At 37.7% G+C, this 22,424-nt stretch overlaps 1 protein-coding gene and 1 long non-coding RNA gene across 8 annotated transcripts; both read right to left on the bottom strand.

Annotated features, from left to right (window-relative positions):
- Window positions 1-263: 263 nt before the first annotated feature.
- LOC131333479 (uncharacterized) lies at window positions 264-15,756 on the bottom strand. Of its 7 annotated transcripts, XR_009201810.1 has the most exons (6): window positions 15,383-15,756; window positions 13,120-13,210; window positions 11,471-11,593; window positions 10,505-10,638; window positions 2,294-2,360; window positions 264-1,281 (listed from the first exon to the last, which is right to left on the bottom strand). It is a non-coding gene; the product is annotated as an uncharacterized LOC131333479 (long non-coding RNA). The 7 variants fall into 7 exon arrangements; XR_009201813.1 differs by lacking the exon at window positions 2,294-2,360 and having other exon boundaries at window positions 264-1,226; window positions 15,383-15,706; XR_009201812.1 differs by lacking the exon at window positions 2,294-2,360 and having other exon boundaries at window positions 264-1,222; window positions 15,383-15,705.
- Window positions 15,757-16,760: 1,004 nt separating this feature from the next.
- LOC131333298 (digalactosyldiacylglycerol synthase 2, chloroplastic) lies at window positions 16,761-21,931 on the bottom strand. The gene is made up of 5 exons (XM_058367755.1): window positions 21,772-21,931; window positions 20,272-20,645; window positions 19,478-19,744; window positions 18,458-18,807; window positions 16,761-17,719 (listed from the first exon to the last, which is right to left on the bottom strand). The coding sequence occupies exons 2-5, from the start codon at window positions 20,551-20,553 to the stop codon at window positions 17,266-17,268; spliced, it is 1,353 nt and encodes a 450-aa protein (XP_058223738.1). The 5' UTR covers window positions 20,554-20,645; window positions 21,772-21,931; the 3' UTR covers window positions 16,761-17,265.
- Window positions 21,932-22,424: the final 493 nt, after the last annotated feature.

The raw sequence follows: 22,424 nt of genomic DNA, 5'->3' as shown, positions 1-22,424 counted from the left end.
GAAAAATCCACTTTCCAGGGAAATTACCAGTATTTTTTAACTCGTCATTGCTCATGTTTCCGAAAACACCAACGGCCCATCTATCGCGCACAAATGAAGAAGACGAGTATTTTTTTGGATATTTTATCATTGTTATTCTGGAAAATGCAAGAAAACAAGAATGAAAAACAATAAACGAGAGCTATATTGGGAATGTGGAGGAAAATTCTCAGGCCTATCTATTTCTGCAACAGCTATCATTAATGGACTGAAACAGGGCCGATTTGCCGGTGTGGCCGAAAGGAGACCTCCCATATAACTTCAAAAATTATCTAGGGTAACAACAATGGATACCAAATGCAGGTCACAGAGTGTCAAAACTCAAAAGATGCAAATAAAGCAACATACATAGGAGGAATTCATACAAATGGTTGTCGGACTTCCAATTCCTATCGGAACAATCTTGTTGGCCAGGATTAACGGAGGCCACCCTGCTATGGGATGATGTAATTGGTTTCCCTGGATTAGCAGTCCAGGAAGCTTTTGAGGCTCTCCGACTTCACTTTTCAGATCTGTTGATCACCGAAGATATTGGGCCGGATACCGAGTTGTAAAAAAAAGATTGGCTGACGCCTTTGAGCAACCCAGCAAGCCTCCTTGATTCTCGAGATGACTCAAGTTTGTTTCATTACTTGCCTAGCTTCGTTCTTTGGGCATCAGTTGCAGAAGCTGAAACAGGGTTGTCACTACCATGAGTTCTCTGAGTTACGTTTCAGAATTGTTGCTTTGCTCAGCACCAGCAGCAAACGATAAAGGGCACGACAATTATCAATCGATGAATACCAAATGCTGGCATTTTCAGGCTTAATGCGAGACATTTTGGTTATATGCAAGGAGTGATATCATCTTTCCATCGTGGTGAATCGAATTAGAAGCAGAAGCATCTCAATAGTATAATACCATTTGAAGGATGAATTGTGGCACAAACATAGGAAAGAAATGACAAACATGAGGAAGTTTTCAAATAATCAACAAATGTAGAGTACCGAGAAAGGAAAATAAAAATAAAATTTAGAGTCAGAGAATTACTTAGATTGTAAAAAACGAGTGAGACTTGTGGACCACTATTTCCCTGCTGCCTTTAGGATTTGCTTCTAATCGCCGTTAGATTCCTCCAATAACAACATATGCATGTTGGAACCAAGAAATCCGCACTATTGAAGAGAGTCCATCCATTCACAATCTGTCTAGATTGAACATTCACAACCTCCATTTTGTAACAAGTATCTTTGTCTATAAACACTGCTGACCATTTTACGGATCGGACCAGGTGTCCCTGCAGTGAGGGAAAAGCGCTGCAAATTGCAGTCCCCCAAAACGACGTCGCTTTGGGGTGTATAGGGAATAATCACGTGAATATCTCTCTCTCTCTCTCTCTCTCTCTCTCTCTCTCTCTCTCTCTCTCTCTCGCCCGCCCGGCCCCCCCCCCGTTTGACCCTTCTGTCTTCTTTCTTAATTCATTTCTGATCTTAATGGCCATCCCCCAGCCCCACGCAAAACTTTCATCCCCAATTCCCCATGTTCTCTCTCTCTCACACTCTCTCTCCCCACGCAGAACTTACAATACCGTTTCATCAATTTTATCTGTTCACTCTTTCTGTGGAGTAGTAGTGCATTGCATACTGCATGGAGATGTTTTCACCCTATCAATTTACATCTCTTTTTCCATCAATACCTTTGTTCAGTTTACTACTCCATTTAACAAATTGTTCAATTCTCAGTTACCAAAAAAAAAAAAACTTGTTCAATTCTAGTTTCTAAATCCACCTCTAAACCCACCGGTATGTCTAGGTTTGTCCAAACTTCGGTTCACTAGGGATTGCAATAATTGACGAAAATGCTTTCAGGGCCAAATGGGATTGCACCACCAAAATCAAAAGCTGCTCTTCAAAAATAATGAGAGGGATTTGAAAGTTTTTTGTGGAATTTTAGGATTACAGGACCGACAGAGGATAGTGTTGGTTGAGGACCCAAATAACACCGGGAGAGGAGGACCCAAATCTTACAGTTCAATAGAGAGAGAGAGAGAGAGAGAGAGAGCCAACCATTCCCAGCATTCAGCATTAAGTTGCCGTTATATATGGTGAAGAAGAAAACGAATTAAGAACAAGACAGAAGACGACAAAGGGGTCAGAGAGAGAGAGAGAGAGAGAGAGAGAGAGAGAGAGAGAGAGAGATTATTCTCAATACACCCCAAAACGGCATCGTTTTGGGGGGCAGCAATTTGCAGTGTTTTCCCTCACTGCAGGGACACCGGGTCCCCATTTTAGACTATGCTACTAATTGTCAGGAACAGTAAAACAGAAGTGGTCATATAGCTGCTGTTACACCAAAGCGTAGCAGATAGAAGTGATATTCAAAGTCATCCACGACCACGAGGCAATTATACTAGAACTAGAACGAGATAGAGAAATAGGAATATAGAAATCCAAAAAAGGATGGGACTGTACTCGCTAAAACACATTAACGTAGAACCCGAATTAGGATTCCGTGTTTCCCATACAATTTCAATCCTTCATTTTCTTGTCTCATACATATCGTAATCTTCCATAGACCATTACTCTGATGATACCACCAATATATTAACCCATTGTTTATGCATGGAAGGGGAGGGGTTGCGGGTGGATGAGTGCGTTGCTAGGCCAATGTACGAAAGCAACAAAATGTTTGGCATTACCCTTGCAGCAGCCAAGCAAACAATGAACAAAACTATATTTTCAAGTATCAACTTTGTTGCATCAACCTGCATATAAGATGACAAATCTGGCTGATAATGACTCGATACATGAACACCAGAACAAAAAACTTCCAACTTACTAGTGAGACACAGCAAAAGTTGGTTTTTTTTCCAATGTGGACAAAAATCACTTAACAAGTGGGTTCCATGGATGAAATTTACCGCGTGGGTCCACTAGTCTTGTGAGAGTAGGGTACCTTACTCCCAACTGTATTTAACAATTTTCACTTCTGTTTTTATGGAACTGATAGTGACTAATTTAATGCTCCTGGAAACAATGTTACTAATTTAATGAAGTTACACATCAAAGAGACTTTTTGAAGCAGAAACAGAACCCATTTTTTGTCATCCATTGGTGAAGACAAGAAGATTTTAATGTAATACTTGGGAGATGAAAATAAATATGTTACAATAGTTACTAATTTAATGAAGTTACACATCAAAGAGACTTTTTGAAGCAGAAACAGAACCCATTTTTTGTCATCCATTGGTGAAGACAAGGAGGAGTTTAATGTAATACTTAAAGATGAAAATAAATATGTAACAATAGTTAGTTACTAATTTAATGAAGTTACACATCAAAGAGACTTTTTGAAGCAGAAACAGAACCCATTTTTTGTCATCCATTGGTGAAGATGAGGAGTTTAATGTAATACTTGGAGATGAAAATAAATATGTATCCCACTGGAGATGATGGAATAAAGGCCTACCATCCAGGTACACTTACCATAGAGAATATAGATGAAAAGTGAGTTGAAAAGATGATGTAAGGTCCTGACAAGTTAGCAAAGTTTCTTCTCAAGAAAATCAAGGAGCAGTGTAAATATTTTGATCCCATTATGGGCACTTCAAAGCTGCTTCAGAGGTTTATATGGACTTATCGGCCTTTGGACTTCTCTGTATTTGGATCAGATGTCATCATAGGTTTAGAGGCTATGCTAAACCTTAGTCCGTCTAACCGTGGACTATCATTGTGATGATACCACCAGTATATAAACCCATTGTTTGTGCATGGGAGGGGAGGGGTTGTGGGTGGATGAGTGGATTGCTAGGCCAATTTTATGAAAGCAACAAAATGTTTGGCATTACCCTAGCAGTAGCCAATTAACCAATCAACAAAACTATATTTCAAAGTATCAACTTTGTTGCATCAACCTGTAATGACAAATCTGGCCGATAATGACTTGATATATGAACACCAGAACAACAAACTTCCACCTTACTATTGAGACATAACAAAAGTTACTTTTTTTTTCAATTTGGACAAAAATCACCAAACAGTGGGTTCCATGGATGAATTTATGGTGGGGGTCCACTAGTCTGGTGAGAGGAGGGTGCCTTATTCCAGGCGGTAATTGAATAATTTTCACTTCTTCTGTTTTTGTGGAAATGATAGAGACTAATTTAATGCTCCTGGAAACTATAACGGAGTTACACATCAAAGAACAACTTGAAGCAAAAACAGAACCCATTTTTTGTCATCCATTGGTGAAGACAAGAGGATTTTAATGTCATACTTGGAGATGAGAGAATCTGGAAAGGCTGATTGTTAGAATACCATGTATCCCACTGGAGATGGTGAATAAGGCCTATCTGCGGCATGAGGTAAACCATCCAGGTACACTTGTCATAAAGAATTGATCAAGAGTGAGTTGAAACGATGATGTAAGGTCCTGACTAGTTAGCAAAGTTTCTTCACAAGAAAAAGAACCACAAGAAAATCAAGGAGCGGTGTAAACATTTCGACCCAACTATGGACACTTCAAAGCTGCTTCAGAGGTTTATATGGACTTATCTGCCTTTGGACTTCTCTGTATTTGGATAAGATGGTATCATAGGAATTAGAAGCTATGCTAAACCTTAGTCTGTGTAACTAGTAGTGCTCATTACCAACACAGTCCATTTCATCAGCTCTACCTCATTGGTTTCAACACATAATGTGTAATTTTACGAGTGAACTCTTGGCAATGCATTTGTCAGCATTGTTTTTAAAAACTTTTACTCTATCTAATGTCATATCCTCAAATGTCAGTAGCCATGGAACTTATGCTGCATAAAGCAAGTAGACAGCAAACAATTTGTGCTCACACTTTGCAACAACTAAAATCTTATATAAAACAGATGGCACACAAATTAGAAAATCATGAAATTACAGCTGCTTCTATTACAGAATATATTTCCCCATAGCTTGGGTATAATCACTGATTACTCTGAAGAACCTCTCCGCCACTACTCTGCTGCATGCCACCCAGCTTCTGAAGTTATCAGGATGTCCCCATGCTTCGGGAATGGAATTCTATGTAGCCCATGGTTTTCCAGCGCTGCCGCCACCAGCTCTACTTTTGGACTCCTTATACAAACCTCCTATCCCCCTCTTCTCTATTATCATCCACCTAGAACATCAGTCAATTGATCCAACCTTAGACTAGAGCTCTCAGTTATGCCACTAAGCTTGGATGATTAGTCAGCAATACGAACAACAAATGAGGGCTCATCATCCAAGTGTAGTGGCATAGCTGAGTGCTCTAAGGTGGATCAATTGACTGATGTTATAGCAGACATGAACATAGAGGTAGGGCGAATAGGCGGTTTGTACAAGGAAGGCCAAAAACAGCTGGGGGAGACAGTGCTGGAAAAACATGGGCCATACAACATACCAACCCTAAATCATGGGGACAACCTGATGTGGTTCAGAAGCTGGGTGGCATGCAATAGAGTAGTGGTGGAGATGTTCATTATGTATATTAAGTAATCAGTCTAATCACTCCTATGTGAAAGAAAGGAGATCACCCTCTGCACGGCTCCATCTCGACAGACATTTGTGGTCAAGAATCCATCCTGCCATGGCCTCTAGAAAATCGTCATCTCTCTCCCTCCCTCCCTCTCTCTCCAATTACATAGCTAGCTTCTTATTTCTCTCCCCTCTTAATCTGACTCACAAACTATGGCAAGGTGAAAGGGTTTTTATAGGCAGAGAAAGGAGAAGAGAACACAAAGAACAAGAGGCTGCGGCTAGGATTCTTGAGCGATTTTTGTCTTCTCCCTTGAAGGAGGTCTCTCTCTCTCTGTGTGTGAATTTGCTGACTACATTTGTGGATTAACATAACACAACTTATGGTGCATATGTGTGGTTATTGTGGAAACTATATATCCGTTTCAAAACCAATTGGCAATGAGTGGAGATGTCCCAAATGTTATAAAGTGATCACCCATTCCACTCCCAAGCAATGTGGGACTCTATTTCCTTAACATCCCCCCTCACGTGCAACCGTGTTTGAGGTTTGTCACTTGTAGCCTATTTTTTAGTCTATAATCGTGATGCCTTTGTGCTGGACTGTCATCGTGGGCAGTAGATTGTAAATTTTTTAAAATTTGAGGTGGAATGGGTCCCGCTCTGATACCATGTGGAAACTTTATGTCCATCTCAAAACCAATTGGCAATGAGTGGAGAGGTCACTCAAGCACATATACTAGTTTTGGAGGAGATAATTAACCGATGTGGACAATTTTCAACAGTTATCATGACATTATTGTATCTCAAATTGATGGGTTCCGCTTGCAAGGATTGGTAGAACCTAATCATTTAGTTGCGTTGAAATAGGTTGATATACACCATTGGGTTCATTTCCTAACAACTTAAGCTTTTGGGATAATTAGTAACGTAACCGTTATATCTTGAGTTACCCCTAAACAGTGACAAATCAAGTAACAGGTGTTGCTAAACTAAGTTAGCTATTGATATTGCAGTTAGTTACGGTTAATTTATTTTCAATTACACGTAAAGAGTGATGACATTCTAATTGTTTCTCCTAAGGATATCCATTCAATTGTATACCGTAATACCCTCACTAATACATAATGACAAAACAATTTTCCGTAATGTATATCCTAGGGTTTGTAAAAAAAAAATGCCTCATGAGCAATTGTTAGCAGCACCCTTTAATTATTAAAAAATTGGTCTTAGGTCCATTATGTGAATTTCACAAGCCCACAAATCCACCTATTAGTTTTGTAGGGTGTCTAAGTCCATTTTAAAAAGTTCACAGTAGGCCCAGTCCACTCCCTTGGGTAGAGTACCCTAGGGTTTAAGCACTTTCATAGGGTTTTGGGGTGCACTTTTGACTTTCCTTACCTTAGGGTAGGGTAGGGTAGGGTATCCTAGCGTAGGGTCCTATTAGAGGGTTTTAGTGGTTTAGGCACTTTCATAGGGTTTAAAGTTTTAGGCATTTTCTTAGAGTACCCTAGGGTTTAGGGTAACGCGTGTGGACTTGTGGGCTTATGAAATCTCTATAGTGGACCAATCACTAAATCTCTCATTAATTATTTGCACAAACCTGCTAACAAGTGTTTGAGACATTTTTTGTACAGTCCCTAGGGCATTTATTTAGCACCAATTAATGTAGTTGTTCAACCAACATTTATTACAGTTGTAAGTGGCATTAAGTGTTGTTCAACAACTTTTAGACGTTTATCATTAAGCAAATTGTTGAACCCAGGGACACTTAATGGTACTACTTAAACAACTTGTTTAATGATAAAGGTCTAAAAGTCGTTCAACCAACACTTAATGCAACTTACAATCCCTCCTTGCAACCCCTCCTCCAAAGGAGCTAATCTAACTATTCTAACAATATTGACTTTCGCAGAGCAAATACAAAAGTTGTTGAAGCCGTTCAAAACAAACAAAAGTTGTTGAACCATTAACGTTCATTAAAAGCTTCATACAAAAAAGTTATTTAATGATCAAAAGAAACAAGATAACGGTTCAACAATTTTTAGATGTTTTATATATCATTAATTGAAGCTTGACAAATGTAGGTTTGTGCAAATAATTAAAGGGTACTACTAACAATTGCTCATGAGGCATTTTTTTTTATAGACCCTAGGTTTGTCTCAAAGTTGTTCAACCAACATTTAATGCTACTTGCAACTCCTCCTTCAGGGTGTTAATCTAACTATTCTAACAATACTGACTTTCGCCGAGAGAAAACAAAAGTTGTTGAACCCTTAACTGCCTCATGAGCAATTGTTGGCAGCACCCTTTAATTATTTGCACAAACCTACATTTGTCAAGCTCCAATTAATGATATATGAAACATCCAAAAATTGTTGAACCGTTGTCTTGTTTCTCATGATCATTAAATAACTTCTTTGTATGAAGCTTTCAATGAACGTTAAGGGTTCAACAACTTTTGTTTTTTTTTTGAACGGCTTCAACAACTTTTGAACAACTTGTAGACATTTATCATTAAACAAATTGTTTAAGTAGTACCATTAAGTGTCCCTGGGTTCAACAATTTGTTTAATGATAAACGTCTAAAAGTTATTGAACAACACTAAATGCCACTTACAATTGTAATAAATGTTGGTTGAACAACTACGTTAATTGGTGCTAAATAAATAGGGATTGTACAAAAAATGTCTCATAAACACTTGTCAGCAGGTTTGTGCAAATAATTAATGGGAGATTTAGTGATAAGTCCACAAGTACACACGCGTAACCTAAACTCTTGGGTACCCTATAAAGTGTCTAAAACCTTAAACCCAATGAAAGTGCCTAAACCACTAAAACCTTATAATAGGAAAGTGCACCCTAAAACCTATGAAAGTGTCTCTAACAATACTAACTTTCTCCGAGAAAAAACAAAAGTTGTTGAAGTTGTTCAAAAAAAAATAAAAGTTGTTGAACCCTCAACTGCCTCATGATAGCACCACCCTTTAATTATTTGCACAAACTTGCATTTGTAAAGCTCCAATTAATGATATATGAAACATCCAAAAATTGTTGAACCGTTATCTTGTTTCTCATGATCATTAAATAACTTCTTTGTATGAAGCTTTCAATGAACGTTACGGATTCAACAACTTCTGTTTTTTTTGAACGGCGTCAACAACTTTTGTTTTTGCTCGGCAAAAGTCACCCTGGAGGAGGAGTTGTAAGTTGCATTAAGTGTTGGTTGAACAATTTTTAGACCTTTATCATTAAACAAGTTGTTTAAGTAGTACCATTAAGTGTCCCTGGGTTCAACAATTTGTTTAATGATAAACGTCTAAAAGTTGTTGAACAACACTTAATGCCCGACATTAATTGGTGCTAAATAAATGTCTTAGAGACTGTACAAAAAAATGTCTCATAAACACTTGTTAGCAGCACCCTTTTGTTATTCACACAAACCACAATTAATTATGTATTGAACGTCCGAAAGTTGTTCATCAATATAGTAAGCATAGCTTTCTAATCCACAAAGAGAAAGAGATGCGGAAAAAGAGAGACCCTGTCACGCATTACCCAACCCTTTCAAGAAAGACGACAAAAACAGATTAGGTATCGTAACCTCATCCTATTGTATTTCGTGTTCTCCTCTCCTTTTCCCACCTATAAATACCCTTTTCGGCCCGGTCATAGTTTGAGAATCAAATTGAATACGTATCTTAATTTTAATAATCATTATATAGCTATTTAGATGATAGTTCACCAACAACTAGCATTTATTGTAGTTATGATTAAAAAAATTTAGTCTAAAATTTCAATCCTTAATTTGTGTCAAAGAGAATAAAGCTAATTATATCGCACTGTTATTGAATTTCTATGAGAACACGCAAAGGCAGCAATTACGTTCATTTACATCTAATGGTAAAATCAGGAATTAGGAAATCTCTAGTAAGTTGCCTTAAGTATTTTCCAATATGTTCAAAAATGGTAGCTACTAACTCCCAACGCTACTAATTTAAAGCGCCATATGCGGACAAAAATATAAAATTAATTGTTACCGAACAACATTAAATATATTAAAGCTAAATAACAGAAGGGTTGTTAACAACTGTCCCTAGGACATTTGTTCAGTAAAATTAATTGGATAGTTCTCAACTACCCTTTTGTTATTTAGCTTTAATATATATAATTTTGTACAATAACAATTAATTGGGCAGTTCGTAATAACCCCCCTTTTGTTATTTAGCTTTAATATATTTAATTTTGTTCAGTAACAATGAATTGAATAGTTGTTAACAACCCTTTTGTTATTTAGCTTTAATATATTTAATTTTACTGCAGTAAAAAAGGAAGACATTCAATTGACTAGAATTATGGAGTTTCAATGTGAAAATTGATAGCAATGTATTATCTAATACCACCATCATGTGTTGGAGCTCGACCATTTTATTTGTTCTTCCCAAACATGGAATATATGATAGTAAAAGGAACAATTAATAAATTCTATCTAACAAATTAACCTCAACATTCAACCTTTATGGACATCCATTATCAGGTCATTTTATGGGTTTTCTATTGACAAAACATAATCTAATTTTTCACCATTTCCCTTGATAAAGTCATGTTAGTTGTCTACCCAGCATATCACCTGCTCGACCCACTTAAATCAGTAAAATGTACAAACCTCCCAATTAATACGAGCATCATGAAAAAAGATTGGATATGTGGCTTATTGACAAGCTTTAATGCTTGAGCTTGCCAACATCCATGACTTCCCTTAAAACTTAAACATCAAACATACATAGACATAAAGCAATAAATTCATTCTAGATTATTTCACGATATACTTTTCCTTTGCATTCTATGATTATTTAGCCAGATTGTTGTAATGGAGTACTACAACAATAAGCCTATGACAAACCATTTAGGAATGTTTAATTTCACTTCTTCCTTTTCGTTTTTTTTTTGTTCACCCACCTTAATTGAAAGTAAAAAGTTGGTTTAAGGTGCCTTACCTTATATTTTCTGTTTCGGTTTCTCTATCAAGTCTCATCTTCACATCAGTTGCAGTAGCAGAGCTGCTTTCAGGAGCCACACTTTTGCATTTCCCGACATGACCATGAAGCTACGTATATGGTGTGCTTAGAAACTGCAAAGTGGAAGGGACAACATAAAATCAGCATCAGATGCAAAGAAGCTATGTACAATACCCAATTGTGTTTTCGCCATAATAAAAAAATAGTTTCATGTTAACAAAAGCGAGCTTGCAAAAGCATCAAAAACTAACTTTTCAAAAGTTGGATTAGAGTTTGTTATGAGCTTTAAAGATGAAAAGGTGAATAAGCTAAGTGAACCACAGAAATGTTTTCAAAAAACCTTGAGATCAAATTTCAGGCTAAATAAGCTGGAAAAAACTAAGGGCTGACCCATAAAAATAATGTTGGTTTCAACGGCAAACATATGGGGTGAAGCTTCTGCACATGTTACAATTATAAGAACACATTAAAAGTTAAAGCGAGACACTATTGGATTGTTCATGCAGTTGTAAATATCCCGCTTGTTCAAATATCGGTGACTCAAGTTGCAAACGACAAAATCATGGCACAGATTGCAAATAACAATAGTTAATCAACAACGAATCTTGTCATAGATAGCAAATGAACACTCTTTTTGTTTTATTTCCTCTGAGAAGGGAGGATAGAGGAGATACACTATCTAATGAGACATTAGGCTAATGTCAATGATTAAAATTACAGAATGGTCTGTTTATAGACTGGCATCATTCTACGAAAATATTATGTGCTTCACTTAAATTTCTTGTTCTTGAGAAGTATACATGGTTGAAAAGAGCCACAGCACATCAAGTACATAGGTATATTTCACACATGATCAATATACCAGAGCAAATTGCTTAAACTAAGTAATGAATCTACGCTCTATTAGAGAGAGAGAGGGGTATATTTTTCACATGATCAACATACCAATAATCTGACATGCAAGGTTATCCTTATCATGTGGACTACATGGCATACATGTTCTCCCATGGTTGATCCACATACGTAGCTTCCTTGTTATTCATGAAATGCTTTTTAAATCCTGAGGCCCTGAGAAGGACCATATGTCAATGTCAGAACACTGAGACTTTTTTGGGTAAATAGAACACTTGAGACTTGCATGAAAGAAGAAAGAATTCATATCAAGCATAATAAGAAATTAAGTTCGCAATAAGAGAGTATGTAATGCCTGTATTTGCGATAAAAACACATGCATCTGCAATTCTTAAGAGGAGTTGAGTTTCTAGTTTTGAAACAAAAGAGATGATAGTCTAGATTTTTGAACGCTTACTCATCTAAAGCCTAACAATTAGAGACAGGACTAACTTAGTTATTTATGTTCTCAACAGTCCCCCTTAAGTCTGGTCGGAAGCCTTTGGTCCTCCATAGAAGGTCTAACCACATTCTAAGTATTTCAAGTATCACATAGGTTGTGAGGTTTGAAAATAAATTTATTGCTCACCAAGATATCAGATTAGATTAGATTGTTGACTACTGTCGGAGTTTGACGGTTAACTATCACCTCCAAAACTAATATATGAGTCTGGGCGGCCTGTCTCTCATTACCAATTGATTTTGAGATGAATATAAAGTTTCCACAGGGTATCACAGCTAGGTTTTTGAAGAATTAGTTCTCCCTTATTTGTGCTATAAGTGCACCAATGTTAGTTGTGATCTACGTGATATGGATCATTTGTTTACCTCTCCACATGCGAGTTGGGGGTCGCACGTGCGGGGGAGTGTTGGAGTTTGTCGGTTAGTTATCTCCTCCAAAAATAGTATATGAGCCTTGGCAGCCTCTCCACTCATAGCCAATTGATTTTGAGATGGATATAAAGTTTCCACAACTACCATCTAAAATCTTAAGCTGCTCCATAGAGGAGTAACTTTAGCAGTTATATTTCCAAACATGTCAGAGAATTACACATAGATTGGGGCTAGAGGTAATATGACACAATGTATATGTTGGATCTCTCCATCTAAGGTTTAAGGCTTTGGTATAAATTTCGTTGATGGTATTAGAGCCATACATGTTCCACCCATTAAAATTAGCCCACTACTCACAATGACAAACCAAATCAAATAGGTCACATGAGGTTAGGCCCCGAACAAAAATAGGCTGCATGTGGTAGACTAACAGGCACATAGAGAATGATTGCCGGATGTCTCAAAGTCTCAACCTTATAAGTATAGTTATTTGGCTTGATACAAGGCTCATCAATTAAACATAAAAAGAAGCCCCAATTCACATTTTTAAGGATGATTGATGCAAATCTAAATAACTTTTTTGGTGCAATTATGAATTGCATTCGGAAATATCATGAAAATCAAACAAGTATACAGGATCTTAGAGGTCTAAGCTCCAATTCAAATTTTGGTGGTGTTATGCGCATGATGGTCCTTTTTTGGATTATACCCAATTTTTGGTACTAAACATTTACTTGCCCAAAAAGGAAAAAAGGTAGTTTCATGTGTGAGATGGCTATGGATCGGTTGATAGAAATTGTGGCACGCACACACACACACACATATATAGAAAGTACATGAAAAATAGGGCACCAATAAACCTGACTCACCCATCTAAGAAAATGCCATTTCTGTCCCACTCTAGCGTTGTGGTTCCTTTTTCGAATCCATGACCACAAAATTCTCCATACTTTCCTCCCTCTGCATTTCAAGAAAGAACTATAAATAAGGCGCAGAGGTAAGTAACTTAGATCTATGGCAAGCAGAAGAAAAGGCATACTTACCCACAAGATAGAGAGAAAGGGAGAGAGACATAGATGATGATGCAACAATGAGGAAAACCACAACAGCATAAATCCAAAACACAAGGAAAGGAAGAAATAACTAACAAATCTATAGAATAGATTTAAGAAGCATTCATCGATTGGATTAGGACTTACATCAGAATTCGAAAGAAGTGCTAACAATGGAAATGGCAACAAGAAGAACGGCGGCTGCGGGAGGTGAAGGAAACCCTATACAATGAAATCCTATGCAATGAACCCTCAAGATGCTTATATAAGGGCTGAAGAAAGGGTATTTTTGGAAATCAATACAAATGTAGGCATAACTCAGCAACAGTAATAGAAAAGCAGGCGAAATGTACCCCTTAGGCCCAAAACAACATATAAATCCTCATCATTTCTAATCCCTAATCTGCCAACGGTTACTACCTAAATAAAAACCAGTCCAAATCATCCACATTTAGCAGGTTGCAAATTAGGTGTTTCCATAGAGAGCTAAGATAAAGCTTTTTCGCTTTTAAAACCAAGTGCACATTATAACACACACCATGTGCACAGTAAACAACTTTCATTTCCTTTCCATCCAAGCAAGCAAAATGCTTATGGTTCTAGAGAAGCCGACAGGAAACACAAGGGGAAATCTGATAATCCAAGCTTTACGTCAGAACATTCATTTCTCTTAACATGTATGTTTTATTCCCTAAACAAAACATGTACTTTTATGAGCAAATTTTGATTAGAAAAACAGACTAAAGATGAAAAACCCTGCAAATTAAGTGGCCACCATTGTAAGCTAGGCATGTACAACTCACCTTTAACTACACAAAAGAGTCCATTGGAAAATGGGCACTCCTCTATTACCAAAAATAGAAATAAATAAAAAGGCACTCCTCTCTTAACATCATGTGACATGATAATTTAGCGCAAACAATTTACAAAATGTAAATGATATAAAGAAAAATCAAACACACAAGTGTCTATGGAAGCTCAGCATGACTATGCCACAAAATAGCTTAATTTGATTTCCAAAATACAAGGAGTACCATAGTAACACAAGCTAAAAACCAATCCTTACATCTGTACACTCAATTCCAACAACTAAAACAAGTATTTGTTTTTGCCAAATAAAGATTCATATATCGAGCCAAACATCACACTAGAGCATGCCCAAGGCCAAGCAACTCAAGAGAGCTTAGGCAGAGCAACAATACAGGCTATACCGCTAAGCTAATCACAAGAAAAAGAACATCACATCAAATAAGCCACCACACTATAAAGCATACAAACATAAACAACGCAACTAGAATAAGCAGCACAACACACAGCTAGAAACTAAAGAGTCAATAAGGAGACCCACCATGAGGGAAGAAGGCTAGTCCTCATTTTGAGATTTAAGGATCTTGGTTGAGATATTCCAGGCAAGCACAATTTCCTAAAAGGTATATGACTATGATATCACACTCAATTTGTTCAAGACTTCGGCCGGATATAGTGCCTTAAAAGTCCCGGAAGTTCTCTCAATCCACAAATGGTAAACAATAGCACCCAAGGAAAGCCGATAAACGTTTCAAGCAAATGATTCCAAATCTGATTTGTACCATTATATTCCTCCAAGCCAAGTCAAACAGAGCCTTAATCCTATTGGGGTTGGCTACAAAAATCCGTTTTTCCCATTCAGCTCTGTTGGCAGTGTATTCCATATAATCAAAAAAACAAGTATATTCATAATAAGATTCATGTCATAAAGATCTAACAGGATTTTTTAATGTGCTATATGTAAGCGACCTAACACACAATTCTCCTCCTTTATCCGGGCTTGGGACCGGCTGTAAAAGAAAAAACTCTAACCTGAAACAGGCGGAGCTATATTCGTCCAAACCCAGGAAGAATAATATTATTCGGATGATAGGAGGGCCCTATTATCCGACTCTTTCATTGATTTCATAGACTACAGGAATAGTTTGATTCTCAAAAACAAGTTTTGGGTTTAATATAAATTAAGTGAAACTGAATATTCACCATCTTAATTCAATCATTGTAGATCACTACCAAGGAAACAAAGCCACTGCATGAAGCATACTATGCTTACCTTCTCCAAGGGACTTCGTCGGGGGAAAAAACACCGCAGGAGTTTCAACGCACCGCCACCTGCCGCCCCCAGCACCGCCATCTTCTTACCGTCGCGCCGGCGGCGGTCTGTTCTTCCGTTGCCGTCGTTACCTGCCGCGCTCACCGTTGGTTCAATTGCCTATGTGCATTAGGGTTTCAGGTGCATATTCCTTTCCCCGTAATCACATCGATAAATCGCAGATTCAGCCCCTCGTTAGTTCTTTTTTACAGTTCGACCCCTGATCAGCTACTACATCAGAGCCAGTTCTTTTGTTATTGTCTTCAGCCTAGCCATGAGTTCTACCTACAGCGGATAAATGAACCAAATTGTTCGTGTCCAAGCTCATGTTTGCTCGCAAAAGATTGTTTGATAGCGGTTTGTTATATAAATAGATCAAGTTAGAACATTTGTTGAAGCTTGTTAAATATTCAAATCAAGCTCGAATAAGTTATTGCTCGGCTCTTTGACTAATAATGTTTTAAAATTTCCATGTACTCGAGATCGTCTCGTGACAACTGAATTAAAGTTGGTTTGAAATCAGAGGTGGTCCAAACCTTAGGCCTCTTCCCGGAAAAAGTTTGCTTTCAATTTGGGCCATTGATTGCCGAGATGAACAGTCTGAATGAAAATCCTCACACCGTCCTCACAGATAAGATCCTCACAGAGGATCCTGATTGGGGCTTTGGGGCCTCCAATTAGAATAGGCCTCAATTCTTCGGTCCATGTGTATATATATTCATGTATACTTGACTTCTTTGATATCTTAACTAGTAGGTAAAAAGGCTATATCGTTAAATTTAAAGAACTATATTAAACAACATTAGCTTTGACACTTGATTGGTAACTCCATTCCAGAAAGCAAGAAAAACAAAATTTCACTATAGGAATAACAACTTAAGTTGATACAAAAACCTATAAAAAGGCCTAGTGTTATGATTTTGCCTCAGGCCTCAAAAGGACTTAGGGCATACATCATAAACAAATTAAACTTTGAGCATATTTTTTGAACTCTGCAAGTTTATCAAATCTTGTTCAACCACCTCAAAACTGCCCCGCCGGCTTCCATTTAATCTGCTACATCTTCAGCGGCCATTTCTTCCCTCCACAATCAACTGTCTTCGCTGGTGTTCTCAAGTCGAGGCTTCTTTTGTTGGACTTCGTTAAAATTCTATAACTGTAATCTCTATGCTCATGTTTACTTGATATCTATTTCAGTTGTATGTCTAGCTCACGAGTTCTCAAAAATCAGATGGGATTGATTTCAAGCCAAAATAAATTCATAAAACGGTCAATCACAAACCAGAAAAACTTGGATCAGGCGGGTTCCAATCTTACAAAGGAAAGGAATACCCAAGTGGAAGAAAATGCTATGAGCAGCCAGGCCCGCCGTAGAATACAAAGATGCTTCATATACAATTTCCAGTTTATTATCCCAATCTACCACAAGAATCTAACCCCCTAGGCGACATTTACATGAGTTAAGACTCATCTATTACACCAAGGGTTCAAGAATTAGCAACCATGGTACGAACAGAAACCTACGTCCCTTCCTCACATGGTTTCAGTTTGAGACAATGACAAATTGAAGAGAACAAAGAAGTCCAACCACTGGCAGCAGCATTTTGGTTGGGGCATTCATCAGTGAACCTGTTCTGAGATCGCCAACAACTCAAGAGCCCTGTTTATTAAGGCTATGGTTGGATGAAGGATTTTTTGAACGATTTAGAAAGGGAAAGGAAAATGACACGAAAAAAATCAAAATAATTAATTATCATCTTAACTTCGTCGTCTTCTCATCTTTCCCACAGATATTTCTCTATGCATCCACAAATCGCTTCTTGAATCCATGATCCAAACACGGCTTAAGGGGATGCCAAACCAAGCTCTTTACTTTGATCTTTATCTGGTTGAAGCCTTAAAAACCCAGTTCCCACAAAATGCACCAATGCCGATGCATCTTCAATGTTCCTCCTCAAATCCATAGACGTGGACATAAAAAGCTTGGAAGAGCTCTTTGTCAGTCTTTTTGGAGGTGTCTGGTCCAGCTCAGCAGCCCTTAGAAACCTTTCTGTGGCCGCTTCCCACGAAAGCTCATGCCTATGTGAATCGGTCAAAGGGGTTGGTTCTTCAGACAATGCCTTCTTTGTAGCTTCAACAAAGCCCTCATCATCCTCATACGTTCGGCAATTTGGGAACTGCTTGAAGAAGTCATTCGAAGGATGATTGGCACATACCACTATTTTGCCCATTGCCAATGCTTCTGCTGTTGTTGTACATACCACATCTGTAGTGCTTGGATTTAGGAACACTTTATAGCTGGAAGGGAGAAAAGAAAATATCAAGTCAAGAAAATTATGTTAACTCCTAGAAAGAAATACACATGCTGATGTATTAGTTTTATGGGAATGACTTCTATTTTGATAGATAGACATTAGACACCCACTAAAAGAGAGTGGAAGGTCCCATGTAACAAGTGGCATTCTTTTGTTTGTAGAAAACCACAAACAGATGAACATAGGTTCTTTTACTTGGAATATGACCAGAGGTAAAACCTGATTTCAACTATAGCAAGATATATAATTAAAATATGTCCTACTAGCGTAGCAACCTACTCATTTTGCTCTGTAGCATCTCACATTTGGTGGTGCACTGGAAAATCTTACTTTGGTGACCCACTAGACATCTCTTAGTCAAGTACGCAACGTCGCAAACATATCACCAAATAGGTATTTTTAGTTGACATATATCCCCATTACTTGTCCATCCATTCAAACAGGCCCTATGCCATCATCATTTTGAGCCTCCAACCACAACAAACAAAAGAAATAAATACCACAGCTGGTCACCTTTGATGATTCACCAACGTCCAAATATGTCAACAGATGGAGTTTCAGGTTGGGGGTTCTCGAGCGTTTTGTTTTCAAAATAACTAAATTTCATTGGTTTTCTCCATGAGTACACTTTTTTACTTTTCCTGGAAGCAACTTTATAATAGTTCACAGAAACATTAATTCCATTGATGTTACGCAGAATCGAGAGGAGTAGAGAGCATACTCATGAAAGAGAGGATCAGCATGGTCACGGCCAGGATGAACCCTGACTGCTAATTTCAATTTCTTGACAGCTTCCTGAATTTCAGCAGAGTCCTCCCCACTCCCATATAAATCAACCTCAAGTCCACCTAGATCCTTTTGATGATCGTGCAGAAGTTCAAATAGCTCCTTATAGCCTTTGCTCCACAGCATCTTACCAATGTAATATGCACCTTTGCTGAAGGCCGGGTTGCCATTTTGTTGTTGTTCGTTCTTTTTCTTTCCAATCTCAAGGAACTTGGGATTGACTCCATGAATATTGCATATAATTGATCTTGGAAGATCCTGGGTGGCAGCAGATAAACGTATCACCTGCCATTTCATGAAAAGTAAAATCTAGTGAGTGAGCAATGTCCTTTGGTCGGAAAATGCATAGGTATTACAGCATGTGCTACTCTGTGACCTTGTGTAGTATCACCTGACACGAACTTAACAGCTTTATTTTCAAAAAAAAAATAAAAAACTTAACACTTTCCCTGCACCTCCTAAACACCTAACCAATCAAAGCGCTACCATTCTTAGCTCTATATCTGGAAACAGCATAATTTAATAAGTCGAAAGGTTCAGTAGTAAGAAAAGGGGTAAACTATTGTGAAAAATTGTGAACTTATCAGAAGAAAGTGTAGAACCCTGTCACCAGCTACTTAGCAAAAGTGTCATCCAGAGCCACTAAGGTGAGAAACTACCTTACATAAGTTCTCTTTCACCAAAAATATCACAAGCATAGATGAAGTTTAATCAAAATAGACAATTAGTAGGTTCAAAAGTACAATACAAAACATTATCACTACATACTTTTTCATCTACATCAATAAAGATAGAGAAGATATTATAAGTATTGCTATCTTCGTGGGTAATGTATCACTTTGAAATTTACCAGGGGCGATCTATGAACTTAATAACATAAACCAAAATGGTCCTACTCCTTTGCAAGTTACGGCAAAGTCAATCCTTTAAGACAGTAAGAAATCAGGAGATATACCTTATGGCAGTATATACTAATAACCCAACTGTTGATGTACTTCAGCAAAAATGCTTGAACTTGTCCATTCTTTTCTCTCCTCACATATTCCAAATAATTGGTGTGAACAACTCCTACAACCAGGTGGAATTTCGTTTTCCATCTCTTCCCATGGTGATACCATGTAAGATGCTCGGGTTCCTCAAGGACGGCAATATCTGCCTCGTCATCAGGGATGACTTCTGTAATATCCCCCACAGCAAGAATACTCCTTTTATATTTAGAGAACTGCAATGTAAAGCCAGCAAATAACTAAACCAACAAAGTGAAATTTAAGACTAAAAATCTGACATATCTTATGGTTTTCATTATTGTAAAATGATAGAAAGAAATGATATGTAGACAATATGTGAATCCCAATGGATGATGTGGGAAAAAGGAAGAAATCTGAAATTCATTTGACCAAAGATCGTATGGACAGAATATTACAGGCCTCCTGAAAACTTCCAGTCTACGAAGACTCATTTCTAGAGTCAACCTACTAAGCTATGTTCGGGAAATCATGTATCTTTCTGAATCAATTTATTAAGACCTGTAATGGTATGACTGATTATTGGAAACCAGTTAAAAGAATCTTTTTCTTACTGAACGGCATTGAATTTTCTTTTTGAAAGGCACAGTTAAAAGAATCAATGTTGCTGTCATTCTGGACCTTTTCACCAATAAACACACGGTATCGCAATCTATCACAGTACAAATTACATAATGCAGAGCTAGAAAGGCCTCAAAATCCAACCTCTATTTAAAAGGAATACCTTTCCTGGATAAAAACGTATATCAAAACGAGATGGAAATCCAGTTCGATCCTCTAACCACTGATAGATGTATTTCTGTTGTTCAGAAGGTGAGTTAAATCTCATTTTGTCGGGATAAACGCATTCTTGATCCTTCAAAGACAACCAAGGAATCACCAGAGTGACCTTTCTCTCCTCTTCTTTTGCAAGATAGACAGCACGGAACAGAGGGTTGACAGCTGTTCCAGTCATCCATGGCAGACTTGCAGTAGTAAATATCGAAACATGCTGCTTCTTATCCATTTAGCATCAGGTTCAACTATGACAAGTTAGGTCATTCCACTTCTAAAACAAAGTAAGCTCACCGCTATAGATTTACAACTTAGTGATCTGACCTGCAATCATTAAAAGGTGCTAAATAAGATAACCCCCACCACAAGAATCCAAAAGGACCAAAACATCCCCAATAGAAACTAAGATCACCCACAACATAGGTATATCTGTATGGTTCCAAGGATAATAACTATGAGAAACCACAGAAACAAAGAATCCAATGTACACGAGTTTAATTGAGTCATAATTTGAAAACACATTTGGATTTGGTACATTCAAATGCTTCAGGTACGTTGTTTCGAAAATTGGTTAAGAATTCCCCGCATTTCTTACCTCCCTGCCCATCAGTTTTAGCTCATTACCACTATTCTATAGCTTCTAAAAGACGGATCTTTGTCTCGTGTTTTTTCCCCCTTCTCGGATATTAAGCTATAAGAACATGAAGGAGGAGGAAGAAGTAGAGATGAACTAGCATTCAACTAATGGCTGTTTGCCAACATAATTAAATCTCAGAGGTATTGTTCTGACTTCTGAGGATAAAGTTACGAGCATATCAATATTCAAGGGAAATCTCCCTTTCCATGTCTTATCTTATTACTAAATGACGAAATTAACCCCAAGGGGTCAGCCTGGTTGTCAAGGCATGGGACTTATGAGTTTGCTCCCTCTTAAGGTCTCATATTTGAAATCTCCAAGGTGTTATCAACTCCTTTGGGGTACTAACATATAGAGCTTTGTTCCGAATTTAATTGGGCTTCTCGCAAGTGGACGGTGGGATTGGCCCCAACATTAGTTGAGGTGCGCGTAAGTTGGCCCAAACGCTTGAGTTATAAAAAAAAGAGGGCAAAATTTCGCACAAATCATGTATATACGTGGAAAAAACAAACACTTGGGAAACCAACTCGTCACAAATGGATCACGCGCGAAATGGACAAGAAAATTTCTCATCAATCAACCGCAACACATGAGGTCAAGAACCAAGAATCCCGCACACAACAATTTGAAACGCAACGACCGATAAAATCCGCCAAATACTACAGACTGATTGAAGATGAATACCCAACACACAAACTCATGACATCGACGAATCGCGCCGTGGAATTACACGTAGTTTGATCAAATGCGAATTGCGAAATGCAAACATGAATTGAAGTGCGTTTGTGCATGATTTATGTGAACAAAAAGTACCTGGAAATTGGTTTTTCCCTGTTCCTTGTGGCAAGATTTCCTCGTGAAACGAACAGAGAGAATTGGTGAATTGCACTCTGGCGGTTTTCGTGAAGATAACAAGCACCAACCAATCCAGGTGAATAGTAAGAGGCACGCGTGTTGGATATTTCGACGCCATATGTTGGGTACAGATTGGCTGTTAGACCCATGTGACAACCCCTCAACTAACTAATTATCACTTAACCACCCTCAAGTTAAAAAACGATCAAGCAAACCCCTCAAATATCTTCTTTTACAAGTTTTGAGAAAAAAAAATTATTACTCTCTGTACTATTCTCAATAAGTTTCTCGATTTATCTTTCTCCACCCATTACTCATTACATCGATCTTTTTTCTCAAAACCAGACAAAGCAAATTTTTTCGGGCAAAACGAATTTATTAACTCAAATAACACTAAGTACAACGAATTAAACGAATTAACGACAAAGTTGGTCGAACCGACGTAGCTATAAACCGCCATCAAAATGGGAAAAGGTTGGTAAGAACCCAACAAATAATGGTTTTGCTGGATAGTAGACACAAGACAGGGACAGTGGGCAAACCTTTCAACTATTGAAAATTAGAATTTGAACCAATTCTGTTAGCAGAATAGGTTGACTTGTATAGAAATA

Source organism: Rhododendron vialii, chromosome 7a (genome assembly GCF_030253575.1).
Source record: "Rhododendron vialii isolate Sample 1 chromosome 7a, ASM3025357v1".
NCBI classification, from domain to species: Eukaryota; Viridiplantae; Streptophyta; class Magnoliopsida; order Ericales; family Ericaceae; genus Rhododendron; species Rhododendron vialii.
This window is presented reverse-complemented; position numbering and strand designations above follow the sequence as displayed.

Bases quoted from the DNA above. Each gene is read 5' to 3' on its own strand.
- LOC131333298 (XM_058367755.1), bottom strand. From the start codon at position 20,553: ATGGATAAGAAGCAGCATGTTTCGATATTTACTACTGCAAGTCTGCCA. The intron at 19,745-20,271 runs GTATTCCTTTTA...TTTACATTGCAG, and splicing joins TACGTTTTTATCCAGGAAAG to TTCTCTAAATATAAAAGGAG. The intron at 18,808-19,477 runs GTATATCTCCTG...ATGAAATGGCAG, and splicing joins TTAGTATATACTGCCATAAG to GTGATACGTTTATCTGCTGC.